The sequence below is a fragment of the Schistocerca serialis genome, chromosome 4 (assembly GCF_023864345.2).
Source record: "Schistocerca serialis cubense isolate TAMUIC-IGC-003099 chromosome 4, iqSchSeri2.2, whole genome shotgun sequence".
Classification (NCBI taxonomy): Eukaryota; Metazoa; Arthropoda; class Insecta; order Orthoptera; family Acrididae; genus Schistocerca; species Schistocerca serialis.
The window spans coordinates 236,275,307-236,302,924 of NC_064641.1; the positions used below are offsets into that span (position 1 = coordinate 236,275,307).

The 27,618-nt window shown below is 41.4% G+C and overlaps 1 protein-coding gene across 2 annotated transcripts in view; it reads left to right on the forward strand.

Moving 5' to 3' along the window:
• Positions 1–27,618, forward strand: part of LOC126474910 (protein spartin) — a 97,381-nt gene that overhangs the window by 49,165 nt on the left and 20,598 nt on the right. For both annotated transcript variants that reach the window (XM_050102406.1, XM_050102407.1), the window contains exon 6: positions 689–886. In XM_050102406.1, the coding sequence (XP_049958363.1) occupies positions 689–886 (198 nt within the window). The remainder of the gene's footprint in view (positions 1–688; positions 887–27,618) is intronic.

Here is a 27,618-nt window from a genome sequence, read left to right on the forward strand (position 1 = left end):
ACTGTAGCATGCAGAAGGGTGTTTAAGCAATGGAATAGCAAAAAGGCGTAACAACTGGTACAGTGGGATGTACCTGCTGCCATGCACTGCACAGTGGTTTGCAGAGTATAAATTAGATGAAGACGTAGATATAATGGTGCAAATCTTCTGTTGATAATTTGATGGTTGATCTCATGCTTTCATATTTAATTTCTTTGGTAAATATTTTACTTCTTGCATATGTAATGACATGTTTTACAATTGTGTAGCTTCAGCTTGGCTGCTCCATATAATTTGAGGGTATAAATAAATATGTAAGTAAATAAATGTAAATAACATTATAAGCCATGTGGATATAAAATCTTATTTTATATACAAATTGGAACTATTTTTTATGCATATGTGATGGACGAAAAATTTTGTATGTCGAGATATTTCAAGAAGAGTAGAACTACAATGCAGAATAATTTTCTTAACTTTCATTTTCAAACTGTTGACATAATGTTTTATAACTTATCATGATCATAGCTATTTTATATAAATATCACATCAACACAAGTATCTAATTTTTTGTGTATACTTTGATGAAATTTTTATAGGAAGGATTAAAATATTTGCACCTGCTCACAATATACCTTATCCTCAGTGTAGAACAGTTTTTATTTAGAACATAATGCATTTTTAAAATTTTTTGTTATCACATTTTTAGGTGCCAAGTATGTGTCAAATGGATTAGTGTGGGGAGCAAGTAAGGCAGCAAACTTGATAACACAGCGTGGGACACCTGCTCTGGTATCACATATTCAGCCTGTAGCACAGCCACGACCAGTTAGTCCTAGCATGACAAGGGGTGTCCAATTTGCCAAAGATGTTTCTGGAAAAGCTGTGCAGTTTACGGGATTTGTAGGTAGGTGCCTGGAAGAATAAAGTAAATGTGATATTTATTTTTAAGGGAAGCTGGATGAGATAGAAATTATCAATTTCTGGATTGACTATCATAATGTAAAGTTGTTCTAGTTTGCAGATATGTAAAAATAGCAATGCTTTTCGATATTATCCTTGTTTGAGTAGGTAAGAAACTAATGAATGACAGTAATGTGAAATGATTTATTTAATTGAAACTAAAACTGAAACTGTTACACAGTGACACTTTCATAGTGATGCTTATTGTACAAGTTATGAATCAGTGGAGTAAAACACAGAATTTGCAGTGGAGATTCCAATATTGCTGCAGTTGACAGTTAATTCTGGTAGCAACTGAACGTACATCACCACCATCCAGAAGATTTATGGAAACACAAAGATGGTATGACTATATACAATTATTTGGGACATGATCTGCAACTATAATGATACATTATCAGTCTTCTAGTGGACTCAGATAGCAGCCAACTGAGGTTTTCTGGTAATTCATTGACAACAGTATCTTGCATGTGCCTGAACAACTGTTTTAAAATGTTATGTGAATGATGCAAAATGGGCAAGGGATATATGTTTACTTACTGGGGGAATTGAGAACTTTTTGTCGAAATCTGTCAAACATGAAACAATCATGATCAAAGCTGAAAGACATTACAAATTTGGAAAATTCTGCATAAACAGACCGGCATGTCCTTAGTACAAAAAACATTGCATGGAGACTGATAGATAAAATTTAACAGCAACTCAAAAATCCATAACAAAGAGCATGTGTGAAGCCTACAATTAAGTTGCACATTCAGATCCTGGAGACAGATCTATCAGAAAATCTTGCAAATTTCTTTTCATACTTCAAGTTAATGAATGAATATTTAGATTAAAGTTCAGTCTTGATCACATTTTGTCTGTTTTAATGAGTAACCGGTTTTGGTTTTTTCTATAAAACCATCATCAGTCAGTTGACTGCACAGCAGCAAGGAGAGCTCCACCTACCAACCCAAGGGAGCCAATGGGTCTGATGATGGTTTTATAGAAAAAACCGAAACCGGTTACTCATTAAAACAGACATAACATGATCAAGACTGAACTTTAATCTAAATATAACAATTAATTGATCACTGTATTCCAAAAATGTTTACCAAAATTGTGTAATGAATGAATGGTTGAAATGGTTTGCTTAGCTGTGGAACAAATGGGAAACTCACTTTATGTATGTGCCTCATAGAACTCGACACATCTCTCTTCATGGAACAAAATTGACAATGTAAAGACTGTGTCAGGAATGCCCCAAGGAAGTGTGATAGGATTATATGTGATCCAGTGGATAATATTAAAAGCTCCTTCAGGCTGTTTGCGTATGATGTGTTGTCTATAAGAAAGCAGCAGCAACGGAAGACTTTAGTGAATTGCAGCAAGACTGCAGATGATTAATGAATGGTGCAGAAACTGGCAGCTGACCCTGAATGCACATCAGTGTCAAACATTGTGTGTACATATTATAACAAGTCCACTACTGTACAATAAATATTAGTGACAATTGACTGCAAACAGTAACTACTGCAAAATACCTGAGAGTAACAATCAAAAGCTACTTAAAGTGGAATGACCACATGAAACAGATAAAAAGACAGATGCCAAGCTGAGATTCATATTAATTCTTGAGTATTGCTCGTCAGCCTAGGACCCTTACCAGGTTGGATTAATAGATGAGATAGATAAGATCCAATGAGGAGTGGCCCGTTTTATCACAGTCATTTAGCTGCCACAAGATAGTTACAGAGATACTCAACAAATTCCAGTGGCAGAGTCTACAAGTGAGGAATTGCAGATCATGGAGAGGTTTACTACTTAAATTCTGAGAGTGTGTGTTCCGGGAAGAGTCGGGTGACATGTTACTTCCTCCCACACACGTCTCATGTAATGATCACAATGAGGAAATCTAAGCAATTGGAGCTCAAATGGAGATTAACCAACCGTCATTTTCACATGTGGCATTCAGGAATGGAATGAGGAAGTAGGATCAGGTAGCAGTACCAAGAGTACCCCAAGCCAATGTGTGGAGTATAGATGTATATGTAGACTACTTTCTTAATTCCTATATGGCTACTGTGTATCTGGGTCTACCACTAACTGCTTTCTGAGGCTGGAGTCTGCAGCCAAAAATGCCATTGCACATGCTGACACCAGATTGCTGTGTTCTTTGATTTATGAAAAGTGTACGATACAACATGGTATTATCACAATTTGTCTACATTGGATAAGTTGAGTTTTTGGAGTTGCCTGCTCATTTTAATATGGAAATTTTTATTACTCAGACTGTTTTGGATATGAGTTGGCAGGACACACAGCACCCAATGCATCCAGGAGAACAGAGTCCCACAGGGACCTGTGCTGAGTGCTACACTCTTTGCAATTACAATCAACAATATCACAACCACTGTGTGGTTCATGGTCTTGTTGGCATTATTTGTAGAAGTGTTCTGTGTATATTGCACCTCTCCACCATTCCATATGGCAGGATGGAAACTTCAGGATTCTATATCAAGGACATGAGGTTGAGACCAGAACCACAGGTACTATGTTTTAGCAATGAAATCTCATGAGAAGCATTTTTACAGAGTTAAGTCTGTACACCACTCTTGGTTTTATGTAGATTTTATGAAACATTAATTTTATGTTACTTAGGAGTATAGGTGTGTTGCTTCTGGTTCAGTAGCACTAGCTTTATTATAGCCGCCTTGTAGACGTGGGCATCTCTCTCTTGACAGTACAAAGCCAGCTGTTCCTGATGAAATACATAGTCATTATCAGCCAGCAACTGGAACACCATTGTTGGCTCATTCTGTTCCAAAATGGAAGCATTTCTCTGCCTGTGAACCTCCTTTGTACTGATAGGTCAGCTGAGATATGTAGCAAACTACAGCATCCACCACTTGCTTGTGTGCAAAGAACCACATTTCGGACTCCTCTGTGGTATGTCCCTAGGCCAGTAACATGGATGGGAAGCACTGTAACACTAAAGGGACTACCGATTCCACCACTTACAGACAAATATTTAACTGTATATCATGATTATACACATCAAAAAATCGTTTGAGCAGATGACTCTGATGTCAGTGAACAAATCATTTATGCCTGTGTTTGTGCAGGTTTTGAGCAACACTCTCCAGCGAAAAAGTGCAGTACATTTACAGCAAACTGACATCTGTATTTTGAGCTCTCTGATATTGTAAACCTCCCAAACCTGAACTTATTTGTATGTAATGATTCCTTAAGTGGAATGCAAGCAACAGATCAATGTTAAACATGAAAAATGCTAATCTCTAATGTTCAGGACCTGCTATATGACCACCATAGAGCAGAAATGTCCTTAACTTTTCTGTGTACTCGAGTTATGTGAGCATTCCAGATCATGAACATGTATACGGACTTGCCATGGACCCAACTGCAATAGAAATGTTACAACTATTAGCTCCATGTACTGACATTTGGTCATATCTCAGACACCATATCTTGAAGACATGGGACACCGTATGGCAAAATACCGACCTTACCAACAAACTCTGAGTGATCAGAGAGACTACTTATGAGTGGCAAATTTCACTCCAGGTTTCTCTCAAAGCACCAGTCATAATATATCACTTACATATTGGTCACAGCAAATTCACAGATGATCTGACTGGAACTTGAGTTGTGGGCAAACTCATGCTTAACTCTGTTTTGGGCACCCCTGGTCATCACGACTGTGTATGTGTACTCAAGGAGAGTGTGCAACTATTGACTGAGGCTAGATGCTTCTTATAATTACTCTTTACATATGATTTAACCTATTGATATGATTATGAACTTTATTCATTTTGTTGTGTCGAAATATTTTATGCTGGTTCGTGCCCAGTGTTATTTGGATTCATGGATCAGTCCCCACATTGTAAGCATAGGCCCTAATATTTTTTCATTATTTTGTCCTTTCGTAAGTCAACATATCCTTAAATACTCTGGTTTATGTGGCTGATTGATTTTGTGTTATATTTCTACTCATGGTTGAGTATATTCTTCCGGTAAGATTTTGAAGGTGTGATTTTATGGATGTAAACTTGCGATTTGTAATTCTAGTAAGTTACATTGTTGCTGCACCTATTTCTATAGTTTAGTATTGTAATGTTGTAGTTTTGACTTTGTATTATTTGTCCTGGGACAGAATGTTCCATAGATCTGAAGATCTGAATGCCATGTCCTGATATATGTATAGATTATGACTTGTATAGTAGATTTCTTTCTTGTGTTTTCTGTAATATGTTATGTCTCAGATACTTCTATACATCTGTGTTCTATCTTTTGGCATCATTTTGTACACTGTTTGGCAAACCTTATAGTCTGTCACAAAATATTGTAAACACATTGTTTCCAAATTTTGTGCGGGGGTATTGTTAAGGCACACTCTCTAACATTAGTTTTCCTCAACAGTAGTAGTCGATGCCAAATATAATTAAAACTTTTTAAACAGGTTAATACTATCTCAGCTGTTTTTCTAAAAGAATTTCACATGATTTTGTACATGCTGTGGTATATTCCAGGCTATAATCCATAAAAAGAAATTACTTTACTTTCGTCGTTACAAGTGATATGTACTAGCTCTATATGTACAGTTAAAATTACATTTTTTTTTTAAGAAATATTTGAAATTACGAAATATCTGGCACACTTAACGTTCCTATTATTTAACAGCACAATCTGACGATATTATTATGTTTACTTCTAGATTCATTTATAAAATAATGATATAAATTGGTTGACATTTACTTGTCAAGAAAATTTGTAAATTCTTTGGAATATTGTTAGCACTGCAGAATGGATTAGTAGTGGGCATGCCCCTGATGTGATCGGATGTGTTTTTATTTTTTGGCGATAATGCAATTTTCGATTTTGAAGCGGAAATTGAAAAGACCGTGTGATACAGAAAAATGTAAGAGAGAATAAAAATTAATTGCTCAGGCAATTCTTTCAGAAGTTATTATGTCAGTTGGAACCATGAGAACCTGTAATATCAAAAATTTCAGCTTCAAGAATCAGCCCCTAGACGTGAAGAACTGGGGCCAACTATGAAAAAAGAAGATAAGTAAAAAGTTTACTGAAAATCTTATTTCTCTCAAAGCTTGTTAAAAGAGTTCATTATGATGTCAGTGATGATCAGCAAATGATGTGAGGTAGGGGTAGATTACAAAACACATACACACACATTCATTCATTCATTCACACAAGCAGGTGCACCACACGCACATATGGCAAGCATCTCTGACAGCTTGGAGCAGAATACAACTGTCACATATAATGGAAGCAGCAGTCTGGAGGGGGCAGGAAAGGGGAAGGGGAAGGGATAGCATGTATGGGTGGGGGGAGAGAAGAGTGCTGTCTGGCAGAGTGCACACGGAGTAGACTGCCAGAAGCCACAGTGTTGGGAGGCTGTGGGACAGGGAGGTGGGGGTAGGAAGGGGGCAGGGAATGAAAAATGAGAGGAACGGGGAAGGGGAAAGGTGGGTGGATGCGTTGACCAAGGTTGGCACCCAGACAGTGTGAGCCAAGAATAGGGAGGAGGTCATAGGACAGGGGGGTTAGAAAGTGTTGGATGGGGGGGTGTGGGGATAGTATGTTACCATAATTTGAGGCCAGCGTAATTTCAAGAGCAGAGAATGTGTTTCAAGGGTAATTCCCACCTGCACAGTTCATAAAAGCTGGTGGTGGTGGGGATGACTCAGATGATCTGAGTTGTGAAGCAGCCATTGAAATGAAGCATGGTATGTTTACCTACATGTTGTGCCACAAGGGAGTCAACTTTGCTTTTGGTCACAATTTGGCAGTGGTTGTTCATCCTGGTTGACAGCTGGGGGTAGTCATACTGATATAAAAAATTACATAATGATTGCAGCATAGCTGGTATATTGCGTGGCTGCTTTCACAGGTGGCCTGGCCTCTTATGGGGAAGGATAAGCCTGTGTCAGGACTGGAATAGAAAGTGCTAGGTGCTTCAATTGGGCAGGCCTTGCACCTGCGCTTCCAAAGGGATATGATTCTTCTGGCAAGTGGTTGCGATTGGGAGTAACATAGGGATAGACGAGGGCATTGCAGAGGTTGGGTGGGCGAAGGAACACCACTTTAGGAGGGGTGGGAAGGATCTTGGTAGGATGCACCTCATCTCAGGGTATGATCATAGATAACCAAAACCCTGGCTAAGAATGTGGTTGAGTTTTTGCTGTCCATGGTGGTACTGAGTGATGAAGGGAGTACTCCTTTGTGGCTGAATCTTGGGTGTGGTGGAAGGATTGGGGGTGTGGGGGGGAAATGGTATGGGATATCATTTTGTGGACTAGGTTTTGGGACAAGTGCCTGTCTATGAAGGCTTTGGTGAGACTCTTAGCATGTTGGGTATCCCCCGGTGGCCAGGTGACCAGGCTGTATGGGAGGGATTTTTTGGTGTGGAGCCAATGACAGCCATTGAAATGCAGGTACTGTTGGTGGTTGGCAGTTTTAATATGGACAAGAGAGTAGAAGCCTAAGACTTTAAGCAGATAGGAGGTTATGCTGAACCTAAGATGAGATGACTCTGGCAGAGCTTATAGGTGGAGGTTGTGTTCTGGGGAAGGGACCTGGGGAAGGATGGTGAGACTAAGTTGAAGGTAAGGAATTCCTGGAAAGCGACCAGAGGGTGGTTAGGTGGGAGGGGGCTAGCGCCAGAGATGGCGGGGGTGTTGCCATCCGGCAAGCACCACTAGTGGCAAGTTGCGGCACAGCATCGAGGAGGCTGTGGATTCAAGTCCTGTACTGTCCTGGGAGCAGCGGCGGCCCAACTGCCATGGGTGACCAGTACATCCATCTTCGTCCCATGGTCAGACAGAGCAGGCCAAACGGGGCAGAGAGCGGTGAGGACCAAGGGCTGTAGTAGCCCCCGGAATCGTGGGCAGCAGCGCGGCGCAAGTCTCAATGCATTGGCACGCGGCGACCGGGAGAGTGGTGGCCAACTTCCATCGGCGGGCAGCTTTGATGACGACAGCAGCGGTGTCGGCCTACCAGGAGTCTGCTGAGCCAGCTGGACTTACGGGACATCGGCGGGCGACATGCTGACACTACGCTTCACCGTCGAGTACTGTAAATTAGCTGAATGAAGCAATGTTACCTAATACCGCACTCTGCACTGCCCCTCAAGGCTCTTGAACTTTCTCAGCCTCCTGACATCAGCTCTGCCATCTGGAGCCCCGGGTTCGACCCCCCAACCCCGCAACAGTGGTGTCAGAAGTGGTGCTGCTTAAAATGCTGGTACCAGATTTCCATTCCCTCATCTTTGTGGTGTGCCCGTGTAGAGGGGTAGTTGAGGTGTTTGGTTGTGTTTGTGACGAGTGGTTGTGCACTTCTTGTTACGCCTTGTCAATCGGGAGGTGTTCGTCCACACCAGCATAGGGAGGAAAGCAGGACTGTTCACCTGCAGGAGAGCACAATGTGGAGGGGTGAGTGACGTTTGATTTGTGGTTTATGTGTCATTCTTTTGTTAATTAGGATGGACTTTTTAAAGGTGCCTTTTGTAAGGCCGGAGGAGCCTGTAGATTTATCTGGATTCAGGGGAAATGGGGGGCACATGATAACATAGCGCCTAAGCAATGTAATTTTTGTAACCTGTCAGGCCATGGATTACCGTGTACAAAGTGAATGCCAAAAAATTGTTTTATTTGTAAGAGATTTGGTCATTTGGCGCATAATTGTTCAGAATGTAGATGGGCGATGATTCGCTTCAAGAACTAAGTTTAAGGAGTAGCAGAGTGAAATTAATGGCAACAGAGGAGCTATAAGCAAGAATGGTGGAAACATGGCAAGCAGCGGAAGCTGTAGCAGCTCTAACAGAGCAAATTCGGGTATTGTCAGAGGTGAGGCTAAGTGACAAAGAAAATTATGAAGAATTAGCAGGGAGATTTGAGGCATTGCGAGTAGGGGAAGGGACATCAGGTGAAAGTAAATTACAGGTCATGGAGTGTCATAGACTGTTTGACCCGGCAATCACAGCATTGATTAACTCCTTTTCGGGTAAAACAATGGAGGATGTGCCAGTATTCCTTAATGACATTATCACAATGGCTGAGGCCAATGGGTGGTCAGATGTTGTAATGTTGACAGTGGCGAAATTATGCTTTACAGGGGATGCCAAGTCGTACATTTTGTACCATGAAATGTTGAACAATGTGGGGATGTTCTCAGAGCTTGAGGCTGGTTTACACCAGAGGTACCAAAAACAGAATAGTACCAGGTTTTTTCGTGAAAATTTAAGTGCATTAGTTATGAGGAGAAATGAGACTGTGGAGATTTCCTCAGACAGGATTCGAAAATTGAATGCACAAATGTTCGAACTGTCACAGAATGGGGAGACTAATACAGTGCTGTTACAAGAGGCTGAGAACAGGGTGTTAGATGTGTTTTTGCAGGGAGTACCACCGGAGATGTCACGTCGGGTGAGAATGGAGAATCCTAGTGATCTTGCAGTGGCTCTAAGGATTGCCACATACTTAGAGGAGCTTTCTGCTTGACACGGGGGCACACATGTCTGTTAGTAGTCTGGACCTGTTTAACAGGAGAAGGCTTGAGCCACCATGTTATAGGTTACATGGGGTGGACGATAATAAAGTGGAGTCATTGGGTACGACGATACTTCAATTCGTTATCACAGGAACTAAGTTTAGTGAGCAGGTAGAGGTGTTACGACGTGTAGGTGAGGAGTATTCAGTGATTCTTGCACTGGATTTCCTTGACAAACATCGTGCGAATATAGATGTGTGGCAACAAACAGTGGAACTCAATGGAAGAATGTTTCGCATGGGGGAAATGGTTGCAAATGGACAAATGTCGCAATGCGTACTTAACATGAAGGTGACATCAGCTAAACTGCGAACAGATTCATTAAAAGTCGATCAGTAGGATAACATACCGGCAGCTACAGGGAAGGTAGTTTGGGTTTCGATAAATATGGACTTACCAAAGGAGACGTTGTACATGGTGGAGCCACTCTTGCGTAATGAGGAGTTGGATAACGCGCACTGTTTTGTGCGGAGGAGTTTAGCTCACACAAGTTATGTGGAATGAGACTATAGAGTTCCTGTAAGTATAGATAACTTCGGCAGAGTGGAATTTTGCTTGTCAAAAGGGTTGTTATTGGCCACTTTGGGGGTTTTTGATGAAGATGACCTCAATAGGGAGAATTTAGAGGTGAGCAGTAAGCAAAACGTCGATGCAGTGCAATTAAGGGGAAAATTACAGCATTAGCAGGTAGACGACAGGGTTGCGTTGGAGGAATTGTTATTGACATTTAGCGATTTATTTGGAATGGAGTGTAGGTTACCGGCAACAGTGATTACGAAGCATCACATACCAATGGAGGAAAATACACCAATGTTTAGGAAACCATATAGGATAGCACATCATATGCAACCACTACTAGAGGAGTTTATAGAACAACTACTACGGGATAGAATCATAGAGCATATCGATAGTCCATATTCAAGCAGTGTAGTTCTCGTACCTAAGAAGTCGGTGGATGGTACAAGGAAATATAGGTTTTGTTGTGATTGTAGGTTTCTGAGTGCGAAAACCATTTCGGATGCATATCCGATTGCGAATATCACGGACACATTGGACAATCTGGGACAATGTAAGTATTTTATGACAATAGATTTACGGAGTGGATACAATCAGTTGGAAGTAGCGCCAGAGAATAGGACAGAGACAGCTTTTACTGTTCCTGGGGGGCACTATTAGTATATACGTATGCTGTTCGGGTTGAAGAATGCACCGGCAACTTTTTAGCGATTATTAGATGGGATTTTAAGGAGATTGAAACCAAAGACTTGTATGGTTTACCTAGATGACATTCTAGAATTTTTGAAGGATGTACCGGAATGTGTATCGTGTTTAAGAGAAGTCTTTAGAAGATTGCAATCGGCACGGTTAACATTAAGTTTAGAAAAATGTAATATTGCGCAGACACAGGTCAAATATTTAGGTCATGTAATTAGTGAACAAGGGGTTCAAACCGATTCTTGGTGAACAGAGGCAGTCCAAAATTTCCCGACACCACATACAATGAAGCAATTACAATTGTATATTGGATTATGTTCATATTATTGTAAATTTGTAAAGGATTTTGCTAAAATAGCCGAGCCGTTAACAAAGCTTTTAAAGAAATGGGTTAAATTTCAATGGACGGAGGAATGTCAGGAAGCTTTCGATGAATTAAAGATGAGATTAGTCTCTGATCCAGTGTTGGTGTATCCAAATTTTGAAGAAGACTTCATCTTATCATGTGACGCTTCAAATGGCACAGTAGGATGTGTTTTGGGGCAAATGCTGAATGGACAGGAGCATCGGGTGGTGTATGCTTGTAGACAGTTAAATAGGGCAGAGCGGAATTATTCCACAACGGAAAAGGAGATATTGGCTGTAATATATGGAGTAATGTATTTTCGCTGTTACCTTTATGGAAGGAAGTTTAAGGTCATGACAGATCATGCAGCGTTGAGATGGTTACTGGGACTCAAGGATCCTTCTAGTCAATTAACATGGTGGGCTATAAAATTGAGTGAGTTTGACTTTGATGTAATTTATAAGCTGTGGAAGAAACACGGGAATGCAGATGCATTAAGTCGCAAATTAAACACATTAGAAGTAATGGGTAAGAGTGTTGCGGAATGGCAAAGGGCACAAGCAGAGGATGAGGAATGCCAGAGTTTTAGAATTCAACCATATTTCATTGTGGAGGGAAATTTGTTGTGGTAGAGTTACCAGGTGTGGACCACGGCTAGTGGTACCAAAGAGTTTAGAGAGGAAGTTTTAAAGCAGGCCCATGATCATATGCTCTCGGGGCATGGTGGTGGTGGTGGTGGTGGTTGTTGAGCAACGGGAAGACGAGTAGCAGAATGATTTTGATGCTGCACTCGGAGAAGGGAAGCGGAACAATATGTAGCAAATTGTGTGCCATGTGCGCAGTGAGCAGATGTGACATGCACAAGAATTCCATTGCAGCGGTTACCAGAGGCTTCGAAAACATTCGAGTTTATTGGGCTAGATGTTTGCTGGCCATACAACAAAACACCAGCAAAGAATCATTACGTTTTAACTATAATTGATCACTTTTCGCGGTTTCCAGCCATGGTCGCAATACCAGACCAACAGGCAAGTATGGTAGCACAAGCTTTAGTCAATAATTGGTTATTGAAGTTTGGGGTGCCTGATACCATAATTACAGATCAGGTAAAGTACTTCATGTCCGAATTAATGTCACAGTTGTGTCGTTTATGGAGAATTAAAAATTATGTACCAGTCCATTTCATACACAGGCGAATGGTAGAATCGAACGAGTACATAGGACAATTTCAAAAATGCGAAGTTATTATGTGAATGGAAACCATGATAACTGGGACGGTTATCTTCCATATTTGGTATCGAGTTATAACACTAAAATACATTTGGAGGTTGGAATGTCACCATTCGAGGTGGCCTATGGAAGAAAAATAACATCGCCATTTGACATTCTATGTCCAAAATTGGGAGCTAAAGGGAACGCAGTGAGGGAATTTGCATGAACAATATGGGAAGTCTGGAAGAGGGTACAGAAGGCCAGTACAAAAGCATTAGAGAGGCAGGAAGAACCGAATAAGCGGTTGGGACCTTTATGACAGTACAGGCTAGATCAATGGGTATTAATCATGAATCCATATACACCTAAGGGAAAGACGAAAAAATTCTTGACGAAGTACCACAGACCATACCAGGTCATGGAGATGACTTCGCCTGTAAATGTTAAAGTGCAGCTGCCAACAAAAGCATCCATTATCCACATGAGTAGAGTAAAGCCTTTTAAAGGAATGGTAGACGGATTACCTCAATTACAGGGAAGTGACCCGATTGCAGAGGCTAGGCAAAGCAAGCAGAAGGAGGTGGTCTCTGTGAGAAGGACAACAGTGGATGCATAGCGTTCCATATGCGTTATGGTCATGGAAGGAGTAAATTATTGTATGTGTAATATTGTATGGCATGTTTACATTTGGTGTTTTTGTATCAAGGGATAATTTGTGTTTTTGTTTTGTTTTGTTTTGTTTTGCGCGCGCGCGCGTTTGTGTGTGTGTGTGTGTGTGTGTGTGTGTGTGTGTGTGTGTGTGTGTGTGTTTTCCTTTCTATCTCTCTTTTTCTCGCATTTTGGTGGGTCCAATAAGAGTTGCATTTTTCTTGTTTGTTGTTTTAGTTTTCTCATTGTATGGGGGAGACCTTTTTTTTTTTTTTTTTTTTTTTTTTCCCCAGAGAAGTCGATAGGGGCAAAGTGAACTGTCGGGAATTTTTGAGGATGTCGTATGATGTTGTAGTAACCTGTGGCGGAAAAGAGGTGGTACACGCATGTTTCGTTCCTTTTCTTCGCAGGGTCAGATGTGGATGTGCTGGATGATAGCCATGAGGATGCTGATCTGTGGTCACAGCAGTGGAGCCAGACATCAACAGATAATGATGTAGACCTTGCAATCAGGGTTACTGTATTCACGGCAGCCAGATATATTAGTAACAAGTCATAAGTGGTCGCTATGAACAACAATAGAGGTATGGAAGATCAGGAATGAAGTACGAAAATTACAGGAATCATTTTTGGAATTGTATACCGAAGGCGAAAGGAATCGCATATTAAAAGAAGTACAAGGGGAGTATCAAGAATTACAGTTGACTTATAGTAAAGTTAGGGAACAATTGTCTCGTTTAGTGGAGAGAGTAACAGGCGGTAACTAGGCGCAAGAGGGGATGGATAAATGCAGGGGGAAAGATACTGAAAATGGTGTTCGATACAGCAGATGATGATGATGATGATGATGTCTGAGCACTGAATCAATTGGTAATGCGGGTGGAGCAAGTGGTCAGTGAGCTTAGAGGAACCATAGAGTGGCACGCAACACGCTTGTCAAGCTTAGAAATGAGGGTCTTGAATAACACCAAGCTTGGACGGACCTTAGCGGAGGAGTTGACTCGATACATGGGAGAGACATGGGAAATTATAAATAGCGATTTAGAGATTCTGCAGAAATGATTGAAGATATTGGATGGTAAGTTGGCTATTGCCAGTTTGCTCAGGGCATTAGCAGACTGATTAATTGATGCATGTTCAGAAGTTACGATGTTACAGGAAGCAGTATATCATGCGGTAAACGGGCATCTTATTCAAGTGTTAGTCAAGTGTTAATCTCGCCAGATGATCTTTTTAGAGGATTACAATTAGCGAAGAGGCAATACCCACCAGATATAGAACATGTAGTGGAGGTAACACGGGCCACTATACAAATATTCTTTCATGTGTCATTGGTACAGGTGAGGACGGATGGGGCGTGAGTTTACATCGATGTCAGTTTTCCAGTACATCTACATCTACATTTATAATCTGCAAGTCGCCCAACGGTGTGTGGCGAAGGGCACTTTATGTGCCACTGTCATTACCTCCCTTTCCTGTTCCAGTCGCATATGGTTTGCGGGAAGAATGACTGTTGGAAAGCCTCCGTGTGTGCTCGAATCTCTCTAATTTTACATTTGTGATCTCCTCGGAAGGTATAAGTAGGGGGGAGCAATATATTTGATACCTCATCCAGAAACGCACCCTCTCGAAACCTGGACAGCAAGCTACACCGCGATGCAGAACGCCTCTCTTACAGAGTCTGCCACTTGAGTTTGCTAAACATCTCCATAACCCTATCACGCTTACCAGATAACCCTGTGACAAAATGCGCCACTCTTCTTTGGATCTCCTCTATCTCCTCTGTCAACCCGACCTGGTACGGATTCCATACTGATGAGCAATACTCAAGTATAGGTCGAACGAGTGTTTTGTAAGCCACCTCCTTTGTTGATGGACTACATTTTGTAAGGACTCTCCCAATGAATCTCAACCTGGCACCTGTCTTGCCAACAATTAATTTTATATGATCATTCCACTTCAAATCGTTTCGTACGCATACTCCCAGTGTTTGTTCCACTATCATATAATCATACAATAAAGGATCCTTCTTTCTATGTATTCGCAATACATTACATTTGTCTATGTTAAGGGTCAGTTGCCACTCCCTGCACCAAGTGCCTATCCGCTGCAGATCTTCCTGCATTTTGCTGCAATTCTCTAATGCTGCAACTTCTCTGTATACTACAGCATCATCCGCGAAAAGCCGCATGGAACTTCCGACACTATCTATTAAGTCATTTGTATATATTGTGAAAAGCAATGGTCCCATAACACTCCCCTGTGGCACGCCAGAGGTTACTTTAACGTCTGTAGACGTCTCTCCATTGAGAATAACATGCTGTGTTCTGTTTGCTAAAAACTCTTCAATCCAGCCACACAGTTGGTCTGATATTCCATCGGCTCTTACTTTGTTTGTTTATCGGGCGACTGTGCAAAACTGTATTGAATGCCTTCCGGAAGTCAAGGAAAATGGCATCTACCTGGGAGCCTGTATCTAATATTTTTTGGGTCTCATGAACAAATAAAGCGAATTGGGTCTCTTAAGATTGCTGTTTCTGGAATCCATGTTGATTCCTGCAGAGTAGATTCTGGGTTTCCAGAAATGACATGATATGCGAGCAAAAAAACATGTTCCAAAATTCTACAACAGATTGATGTCAGAGATATAGGCCTATAGTTTTGCTCATCTGCTCGATGACCCTTCTTGAAAACTGGGCCTACCTGTGCTCTTTTCCAATCACTTGGAACCTTCCGTTCCTCTAGAGACTTGCGGTACACGGCTGTTAGAATGTGGGCAAGTTCTTTCGCGTACTCTGTGTAGAATCGAATTGGTATCCCGTCAGGTCCAGTGGACATTCCTCTGTTGAGTGATTCCAGTTGCTTTTCTATTCCTTGGACCCTTATTTTGATGTCAGCCATTTTTTTGTTTGTGTGAGTCGGAGTTGACTCACGTTATGAGTGTTACATGATTCACCCATACCCAGTGAAATGGAAGGAGATCAGTAAACGGGTGCAGATTAGGACGCTACACGTACATTTTATTTTGGCAAACAGGGAAGCTCATGGGGTACTACCATTGTCAGAGTTGGAGCATTGTATGCAAGGACGAGTGATGATTTGCCCTAATTGACCAGTTTTTTCAGATAGTAGTACCTGCAAAGTTGGATTGTTCCTGGGGATTACGAATGGCTCAGATTGTGAGAAGGAGGTGTTATCAACACATTCCTACTACCAGAAGGTAGGGAGGCATTGGTAATATTCGGTATTTACACCAATCAGAGAGCGGATAAAATAAGGAGGTTGCAACTCCGGGAGAGTGGAATAATTATAAAAGGTACGGTTTGTGAGATTGTGGGGGAGGATTTCCGTCTTCCAACATCACGTACGGGTGAAACACCTTTAACTTTGTCACAGGGAACTTTGTTTTATCTGGAATGGGTTCTAGAGATATTACCAGTGCAGAATCTGACATATTTGACCTCCACATTAACCCAGAGTTTTTGGAAATGTATTCCTTTATTAATTCACAGGAGGGATCTATGACAGTTAATGAAGTATTGGAACACGTTCAAACAGTACAACAGCATCGGAGCAATAGGATAATGACAGTGAGCATTTCAGCCACAGGGTGTGCCGTTTTTCTATTTTTTCTTGAGTATAGCTTTGTGGAGAATGTGGAAACATACAACAGTGGAGGAGGTGCCAATACATCAGTTGCCTATGGCATGGGTAACCAGTGTAAACAGTGTATAGGTGTAGAGTTAATGTTTTGATGTTCTCATTACTTTTAGTCTGTAGAATGTAAGTTTTGTGAACAAGGTATGTTTATGCGGCCACAGGCCACGTCTGTTTTATCTCGATTCGGGACGAATCTCATAGAAAGGAGGGAGGTGTGCTGCGCTATTGTCAGTCCTAGTTGAGGGAAAGGAAAATTTTATCAAAATTCAATGAAGGCGGGGTTGGGCAATGAAATCTAGGGCCGCTGGCAGTGTGTGGTAACAGATGACAGCCAGCAGGCCAGACAAGATAAACATGGCACTCGCGGGCGCGGATCTGCGACGGTGGTATTGCACACACAATTTGTTTTGAGTGGAGCAACGAAGCAGGAAACTGCAGCATTGCTTTAAGTTATTGTGATGTATGAGGCTGGGCACTAGGCCAGAGCCAGGAGTGGCGATTTGTAAATGACTGACATGTGGGAATTTATCCCTGCCATAGTTTCTGTCTCTCTCTGAGACTACATCAGAAGCAAGGGAGAAACCAATATAAATAGACGGGCAATTTTAGCTTGACATGGTGTGCCAGGTCAGTCGAGCTACGGGATGGACCTGTGCTGGTCCACGCTTATGGGGGCCAGTCTGGCAGCAATGTTATAAGTATTTGGCATAAACTTGTGCTTTGTTTCTACGTTCTTGTTCTGGCTATATTCTGCTTCCGGGGACACAACACTGGGGTGGGACAGAACGGCAGCCTGGAACTTGGAGATCGCACAGTCTGCCTGAAAGAGGGCAGTGACAGTGGTCTGCAGTGGGTCCAGGAGGGGCTTGGTTCCACTCCAGTCTATGGGCCACGTTCGCTTCCCACCTGGCATACCGGGGTCCGGGCAAGCACCACTAGCGGCAAGTTGCGGCACAGCATCGAGGAGGGTGTGGGTTTGAGTTTGGTCCTGTCCTGGTAGCAGTGGCGGCCCGAAGGCTATGGGTGACCAGTGCATCCACCTTCGTCCCATTGTCATACAGAGCAGGCCAAATGGGGCGGACGGCGGTGAGGACCAGCGGCTGCAGCAGTCTCCGGAATTGTGGGCAGCAGCGCGACGCAAGTCACAACGCATCGGCGGACGGCCACCGGGAGACCGGCAGCCAACTTCCATCGGTGGGCGACCTTGATGATGACAGCAGCGGCATCGGCATACCAGGAGTCTGTTGAGCCGGCTGTACTCGCAGGACATCAGCGGCCAGCATGTTGACACTATGCTTCACCATCGAGTACTGTAAATTAGCTGAATAAAGCAATCTTGAACTTGCTCAGCCTCCTGACGAAATACAGCGTGGTGGGTGCTTCAGCTCTTCCATCTGGAGCCCTGGGTTCGACCCCCCGACCCCGCAATTGGAGGACCAGGTGAACTGAATGGGAGAGAAGATATGAGGTTGTGAAGGAATTAAGGTGGATTGTGTTGGCCATGAGTTCAGATCGTGAAGATATCATCGATGAAGCTGAACCAGACCAGGGGTTTGGGATTTTAGAAGGCTAGGAAGGTTTCCTCTAGATAGCCCATAAACAGGTTGGCATAGGAAAGTGCCATGTGGATGGCCATGGCTGTGCCATGGATTTCTTTACTTCCCTTCAAAGTAGAATTTGTTGTGTGTTAGGATAATGTCAGTAATGTATATGAGAAATGAGGTAATGGGTTTGGAGTCTGAAGGATGTTGGGAAAAGTATAGTGTTCAACAGTGACAGGGCCATTGGGATAAGGGATTTTGGTGTATAAGGAATTGGCATCAGTAGTGGTGAGTAGGGATTCACTAGCTGAAAGGGTATTCTTGATGGAGAGTTTGTGAATGTAATGGTTGGTATCTTTGACACAGAAGGCTAGTTTTCGGGCATTTGGTCGGATGTGTTGGTTAATGAAGGCTGAGGTGCTTTCATTAGGGGTACATAATGAGCTACAAAAAGGTGTCCATGATTGTTGGGTTTGTGGAAGCATGTAGAAGGTGGATGTATGGGGCATCATATGGGTGAGGAATTAAGTGGATTCAGGAGAGAGGTTCTGGGAAGGGCCTAAGGCTAAGTACAGATGGAGACTATTTTGCACTTCTGGATGGGATCACTGTGGAGGAGTTTATAGGTGGAGGAGTCAGATAACTGGCAGAGGCTTTTCGCCAGATAGTTATTGTGATTCATAACACCAGTGGTGGAACCTTTGTCTGCACGTAGGATGATTAGATCAGTATTTGTTTTGAGGTTACGTATGACTGTCTTGGACATGGAGGGGAAGGATGGTGAGGCCAAATTGGATGTAAGGAATTCCTGGAAGGTGACCAGTGGATGGTTAGTTGCGGCGGGGTGGAGGGGGGGGGGGGGTGTATTATGGTTGGATGGTGGTATGAACCAGGAAAGGCAGAGTTCAATGTTGGGGTTGGGTTGGCATTGGTTGGAGGCACTGCTCACAAAGAAGTGTTTCCATTGCAGGGATTGGGTGAAGGAAAGTATGTCTTTGACAAGTTCAGCATGGTTAAATTTATGTGTAGGGCTAAAGTTGGGGCCCTGGGGTAGGACTGAAACTTCTGTGGAGTGAAGGTTAACTACATTGGTCCGGGAATATTTTGGCTGTGGATTTGGTCAAGTGTTGATAGGGAGTTTTTAGGATCTGGTAAGTTGAAAATGTCAGCTAAGCTATGAGGGGTGACAAAGAGGAACATCCTGGATAGAATAGAGGTTGCATAGTGGCACTACGAGGTGGCAGTAGGATGTCAGCAGGTTGGATAATATACGGAGGTGGTGTCTGGAATGCTCCTTTAGGTGCTGGAGAGCAGGGATTCAATTTTGGAAATGTGATGTAGTTAGCAGGGATATATACCAGCTCTGCTGCAATCATTGCACAGTGTTTCATATTGGTATGACCACTAACCAGCTGTCCAACAAGATGAACATCCATTGCCAGACTGTTGCAATGAGCAAAGTAGACACTGGTACGGTACAACATGCTGCCGAATGTAACACGCTTGATTTCAATGGTTGCTTCACTACTCGAGCCATCTGGATCCTCTCCTTTACCACCACAAGCTTTTCTGAGTGCACAGATGGGAGTTTCCTGTACAACAAATTCTTCGCTTCTGAAATTATCCCAGTCTCAAACTATGACAATCTACCATCCTCACGCACTCCACCAAATGGTTTCACCCTCTCTGTCTTCCTATTCTCTTCTCATACCTTGTGTGTTCCACCTCCGGCCAACACACCTGCCTGACATTCCCTTTCCTCACTCCTCTCCCTTTTAACCCTCCCCCCCCCCCCCTCCCAACTCTGTTGCAACCTCCCTACCCTGCAGCCTGCCGACACCACAGTTGCACACTCCGCCAGACAGTTCTCTTCTCTCCCCTCCCAACTGTACACTGCTATCCCTTCTGATACCATGACCCGTCCAGATCACTGCTTTTGTTCTATATGACAGTTGCATTCTGGTCCTAGGTACCAGAAATGATGGTCATGTGTGCATGAAATGTGCTTGCTTATGTAAATGAATATGTGTGTGTGTTTTTCTTTTATCTTTCCTGATGATGGCTTTGCCCAAAAGCTTACATGTAATTGTCTTTTAGTTGTGCCTCTCTGCAATTGAATGTGTCACCTTTAGGATAAGTAGCAATCTCTCTTTCCTCTAGATTGTTGATATTCCAACCTTGAGTTTCCATTGTTTGATAAATTGAAATTGGACATATCCCTATATCAAAAGCTATCTGACAACACAATGGGTGCCAACCACATTTTCACATTTTGTTTTAAAAAGGAGAGAGTGGATAATACAACAAAACCTAAAGCCTTTACTCACCAGGCTGGCTTAGGAAGCGAGCGTGGAGGTGGTGCCGTTCACAGGTGCCTTAACACCACTTGAGAGGTGAGCATATCACCCTCACAGGTTTGATGGCTCCAACTAGTACTTAACTGTGCTGTCCATGTATATTCAAACCATTATATTCTCTTCACAAATAAAAGGACATGCACAGCATCTACAAAACACCCTTGATCTGTGTCCTGCTGTAGCCCATCTTCAATCCATCCTCTCTGAACTATACGACATGTCTGACGCCTCTCTCTCCAATCATTCTCACTGTCTCTCCCTTGTAGTGTCCCATGCCAACAACTTTGTCTAGATCTGTCATTCTGGCCGAAACATGTAAGTGACGCATCTGTCTAAGATGAATTTTTTGTTTGATCATGAAGTAATTCTAGAGTTGGATTGTCTTTACAATGATGGAACTTTTGTTGATGGCCAAAGGGGGTACATCTTCACACACAAGGCATGAACAACACTCCCTATTATAACAACAAAAATAATCAGTTTTTGAAAAAATAATGTAATTTGATAGCTAAAAAATCTACTCACCAAGTGGCATCAAGAGAATACAAATGTAAAAGTATTGATGTTTACGAGCTTTTGGACCCAGTGTCTCCTTCTTGTGGCAGAAGGGTTGAAGGGGAAGGAAGAGGGATGAAGGAAAAGGACTGGTGAAGTATAAGAAAAGGGTTAGCGTTTGGAAAAGTCACTGTATTGGGTATGAGAAAGAAAAACTGATTGTTAGGACTTCAGAGAAGAGGCATGTAGGTCACAGATTAGCCAGATTTAGCTAGAGTTTGCTGTATTTTAAACTGTAAATAGGCTGGTGTAGAGCAGGATTGCATCCAGAAACAGGGACTTTCAATGTTAGACCTTTGGGAGTAACTCTAGGGACAAGCAGGTTTCAAGAAACAGAATGTGGGACCTTAGTTTTGATAGTGCAAAAGCATGTTTTCCAAAGGAACAGATGTAATATTTGATGGGATTCATCATGGCAAGAGAAGAGGTTTAGGAGTGTTACAGATGGTGGGAGTGTCAAACCACAGAAGTGGAGAGTGGAAAAAGATAGAAAATTGGAAGAAAAGAAAGGAAAAGATGGGAAAATTGTAAAAATTCATACAACAATCATGAGAACAGACTAGGACTAACAAGAAGTGACTAGTGGGTGATAATTTCTCACCAGAAAAGTGGCCTTATGATACAAAAATATGAATGGAAAAAAAGATTGATTGGGAATGTCATGAAAACAGACAAAATTTTAAAAACTAGGAAAGCAGAAAGATGAAGTCATTGGAGGAAATGTAATCAACTGTGTTTGGCAGATAACATAATGTAGTAGATGGCAGTAAAAGTCAATCAGAGTGGTTTGGTGATAAATGCACAGAAACATGAAAGAATTATGTATAAGCAAGGTAATTGGACAATAGGAAAGAAAATAGCTCTCAAATTTACAAGTAAACCAGCAAAAGACAATTGGGAGAAGGCCTTGCAGTGTAGTGAACTGCGAATAAGTTTTTCCATGCAAATTCATAAATAAGTGGATCTGCCTATTGTGAGTTAACGAGCATTGGGCTCTCATTTAAATATATGGCCGAAAGAGTCAGCCTACATGAATTGTGAAATGAACCCTGTCATCCAGGACCGCGTGCCACCAAGGGCGCAGATTCACCACGAGATGGGGAAACTCACAGGCGTCTATTGTCTATTGAGACGTAAGTGCCGTAGTGTGCCATCCTCCACAAATTTTCATGATGATCCCAATAAAACTTGAATATTGATCATATCTATAATAGTTTAGGATTTACTGTTAAAGTGAAATTCACAAGTTTTATAACAAAGACCTGAATGCTGAAATCTAAGATCTTGAAGATCGACATTTGTTATAGAAGCACATCATTAAATTGATGAATGTTGTAAATATCAACTCAGTAACTTCATTTGTTTAAAAGATATAGTAAATTTGAATTATCAGTATTTTCAGTTAAGCTTCAGATCATCATTTCCTCCACACAAAACACATTGAACAATGACAGCATGACACCTTATTGAATCATTAGGTTACAGAATATTTGTTGTAAAGTTTAGTGCATAATAGTTACTTTTGTTATTTATTTATAGAAAGCACATTGGTGCAAGGCTACTGGCCGTGGCACTTAAAGCTAAGAAGGAAATTGTATTGGTTTTATGTAAAAAAATTTAGCATTTATTATGCAATGGATATTATTGTTACGTTATTTAGAATGTGAAAGTGGTCAAGCTTTGATTATTTAAATATGTTAAAATGTAAAATAATGTAGAATAAACTGTAGCCAATCAGATAGACAGATTCAAGGAACTGCTCTAGTCAGGTGAGCGAGGATATTCGGCGCGTGGGAAATGCAGCCGTGGATGGACCGAGGACAGTGCTGGCGCAGATGCGAAAGCGGACAGTTTTGCTGGAGACACCAAAGGGTACAATTTGGATGGAGACGCGAAAATGTACAGTCGGTCTTTAGATAGCTAGGAAGAGAAACGACTTAGAATATTTCGCATTGTGTGGTATCGTGAGACTTAGTCTCTGAGCAGTAAGCAGCCACATGCCTGGTATGAACTCTAACTTTTTGCATATTAATGAGGTGGAGTACCAAACTTGTAATTCGCGATGAGATTGTGAATGATCGAACTGTGTCAATGGATATGCGCTCGAGTGTAACAGTAACTCTAAATACTACCGCTTTTGCTATTAGTTTGCTTTATGAATAAACATTATTCTAACAAATTCGCAACTGTGTGGCCTACATCATTTATGGGTCATTAATTTAGTTCCCAATATTATTATTATTATTATTATTATTATTATTATTATTATTATTATTACTGTTATTATATGTTGTGTTAACTTTGTATTTCGCAAACTTGCCATCAGCCAGACAATTTAACCAAAGGTCACAAGTGTCTAATTGAGGGGGTGTAATGCGACACGTGTAGTTCAGCCCCCAGACGAGTTTGAGTCAAGACATTTCAACGAAGAGGAACCGCATGTGAGTCCGAACATCTTTGGGGTGTTAGCTCGCACTATATGTATGGAAATTGGTACTAGAAAAGATGTAGGGACAAGATAGCACATAAGGTAGAGGACAGAATAGCACATAAGGTAGAAAACAGATGACAATTTGAACAAGATTGATGACAAGAGAGACTGATAAGAGGGTTACATAAGAAGCAATTATGACCATGCAGGCTAATACATCCATGAAAATAATCCATTTTTGAAAACATAAAGTAACTGAATAGATAAAAAATATGCTCACCAAAGCAGTTGGAGAACACATGCGTAAAGGTATTAAAGTCTGCAAACTGTTGAAGCCAATGGCTCCTCCATCTGGCAGAAGTGTTGAAGGGAAAGGAAGAGGGGTGAAGGAAAAGGACTGGTGAGGTTTGGGAAAAGGGGTAGAGTTCAGAAATGTCGCCATAGAACCCCAGGTAAGGGGAAACTTACCAGACGGGATGAGAAGGAAAGACTGACTGCAAGCCAACAACCAGTTAATTGAATAAAAAAATAATCAAGCTCTTTTGATTAAATTCAGAAATTAAAAAAAATTACTACATTTGATGAGATTCAGACCTACAACCTTCTGCACATCAAGTTTATAATAGGCTAACAATTGCACTAAGACACAACACTAGGTGTAGTATTTATATTTATGACTGTGGTGGTCCAATCACAACAATGAATTGCAGACTTCAAAAATTTGGCTTCTTATAATGTCGTGTGAAGCTTATCTAATGTAAGCCAAATGTCATTACGGTAACTGTATATGAGACACTGAAATGTGTCTTATGCGGAAGTACCCAGTAGTGTTTGGTTGCTGCTGTGTATGAAATGTGTTGGCATGCCAATGATTTAGGATCCAAACTCATCAAGAAAGAATGCCGGACAAGGAACTGGAAGTGAACTGGCCACTTGTGCCAGTTTGGCAATGGTGAATGGTCAGGACCTGATGTTGAGTGCATGTCAACTATCAAGTAATTGTAATCAGACTGTGGTGTGAACGTTTACACCTGTGTGAAAGGTCGGTTTACAAGGTGCTATGCAAAATTTTCAGGACTGGTGCTGCCATCTGTTGAAAACCGTACCTTTGGACTAATGGTCACCATCACCCTCGAAGTAGTTCCCATCCGCACGTACACACCGGTCCCAGTGCTTCTGCCACTGGTCAAACGTTTTCTGGAAGTCCTGCTCTTTGAGGGTGTTTATCACCGCCAGCAATGCTTCTTCCATCCTCTCTAGAGTGTCAAACCTATGGCCTTTCAACTTGAGTTTTAGTTTTGGAAATAGTGCGAAGTCGCAAGGTGTCAAATCTGCCGAGTACGGTGGGTGGGGTACAATCACCATGTTGTTTTTTGCCAATAAGATCCTGGTGAACAAGGGCGTGTAACAGGGTACGTTGTCATGATGCAGCAGCCAGTTCCCAGCATCCAGTACCCTTGACGCCAAAGTCAGAGCTGTCATCACCGCACGTTTTCATAGAGCCATTGCAAAACGTCACAGTAGCACACGAAATTCTCTGTTTGGTTGGGTGGGACAAATTCTTTGTACACAATTCCCTTGGTATCAAAGAAAACGATGGTCATGTTCTTCTTGCTTTTTACCTGTCTCGCTTTTTTGGCTCTTGGAGAGCCCGGGCTCTTCCACTGGGACAATTGTTGCTTTGTCTATGGGTCATAACCGTAAATCCAGCTCTCGTCACCAGTTATAACCTGTGACAAGAAGGTTGGATCATCAGATGAGATCTGATGAAGGTCCGTGCACGCCTCAATATTCTGTGCCTTCTGATCGGCAGTCAAGATCCTCGGCACAAATTTTGCGGTGACACGATGCATGCCCAATTCATCAGTCAACATTTGCTGACATGTCCCATAACCAATACCCATTTCATACGCAAGGTCTTGAATGGTTCGACATCGATCCTCATGAACCAGTTGTTGAAGTTTGGCAACGGGCCTTCCAGTGTGAGCATCATCTTCGACGTCTGTACGGCCGGCCCTGAACCGTGCATGCCACTCAGACACATGCGTACTGTCATGCTCTGTCCCTCAAACTCTTGTTGAATCATTGCAAGGGTCTCCGTAGCACTTTTCCCAAGATTCACACAGAATTTGATACACACGCGCTGCTCTGTTCGCGGATCCATCGTAAAATCGCCACACACCAAACACACAGTGGACACTGTGGACACGTAGCACGTCCTCCCAGCTGAATGCCACTCCACACACTGACTCATCAGATATACAGCTCTTGCCACCTAGTGGCACAAAGATCTACTACTCTTACTTTCCAGATGCATGTACAGATAGGAGCACTTTCTGCTGAGGTAATCAGTTCAGCTCTGCCTGTAATTTAAAATATGCTTAATAATTGTGCTTTCAGTGTGAAATGTTAATTTTTGTTGATGTATCTTCTATCATAACTGGTAATTGATGTAGATTCTACGAGACACAATTTGTGCTTATGTCAATTAAATATCTCCAACTTAATTACCAGGAAAACACCAACTTTGAAAAATCTGTCCAGTTAATAAGTATTTCCAGTCCTTAAATCTAGATTATCACATAATTTGTAGGACTGGTAATGAAATGTTTTTAAACTGCTTTGGAATTGATAGATGTCCTCTGTTCTTGCTTTGTGTGGGAATTTGATCAAGACATGTGCAGAGGAGTGCGTAACACCAATCCAAACCCTAAAGGAGGAGACATAATTCATATGAAAATATTTTTTGTCTCTCGTACTGTAGACGTCACATTTAAGATCAGATTGATTTCTGTTTTCAGCAACAAAATCATCAAGGAGTAAATATAGGGCCTACTGGGAAGGAAAAGTAATAATTCAAAGATCCTTAAAGAGGTCTCTGTGAGAGGTGTGGTTATTTACTTTACACAGTATTAATAGTTCTCTCTCTTGCTCTACAACAGATTTATTTATGTTGGGTGCGTTACTCCAAATTATAGTTCCATAAGACAACAGGGAGTGAAAATGTGCAAAATAAACAAGCACCCTTTCCTTTAGGTTGACTCAGTGGAAGCAAAACAAGCTATTTTATCATTTTGTTGACATTATTTTAATTTTCTAGCTGGACACCAAGGAATTTTACATCCAATGTTTCATTTAGTGAATGGCCAATAATGTCTGTTTCTGATGTGAGCAGATCCTTTTTCCCTATCTGAAATTGCCTCTGTAAGATTATAAACTATTTTCTCTGAGTCATTTGTAGGCTTATTCAGCTATCATTTGGGCTATGTCTGCTAAGCTTGAGTTTTGCTCTTTGAGCCTTCTTTTAGAGTCACTGGAAATTATTTTTGTAGATTAAGAACAAAAGTGGACGCAGAATTGAAACTTGTGGCACACCACACATTGTGTTCTCCAGTCTGTTTCATCACTGTGACAGTGTATTAATGAAACTCTCTATTTTCTGTTGTAAAGGTAAGACACACAAGAGGAAATCATAAATTCCATAACATTTTAATTTCCCTGTTAATACTTTTTAGTCACATGATGAATTTTATGATCTCTTTATGTATTGTACTTTGGAAGCTGATGTTTCTTACTGTTTTTAGAAATAGTCCAAATTATTTTTGCTTTGTTCTTGGAGTATTTTATTTTGTATACATTATACTTTTTAATAAGACTGTAATAAACATATGTAAATATTGAACATTTTTTAGTTTAATGATGATCATACTTCAATTTGAAGTTGTTGATTATACATATTGCAATAAATGCTTTGCAGAAAGTGTGTGGTACAAATTATAATCCAAAGATGTTTTGTACCCTTTACTTATTCTGAAGGTAATTTTGGTACTCCTTTCTTGTTTTTGAATTTTTGTGTTATCTGTTTAGAAGTGTTGTAAGGTTATCGACTCAACACATAATGTATAAAAGAATGTCACAGCTTCCTTTACTTTGTTTATTTCGAACTTACCTACCCTTCATTCACTGAAACACTGAAGCAATTTTTCGACACTTGTAGTGGTTTGTATATTGATAGTAAATTATTTCTTTGTTTTGTACCCAACCTAATGAAGTGTCATCGATGCCTTCCTGAGGCCTTGTATTAATTTTGAGTACACTTCATTAGAGTTTTCTTTTTGTATTTTTGCAAATATGTTGACTCCT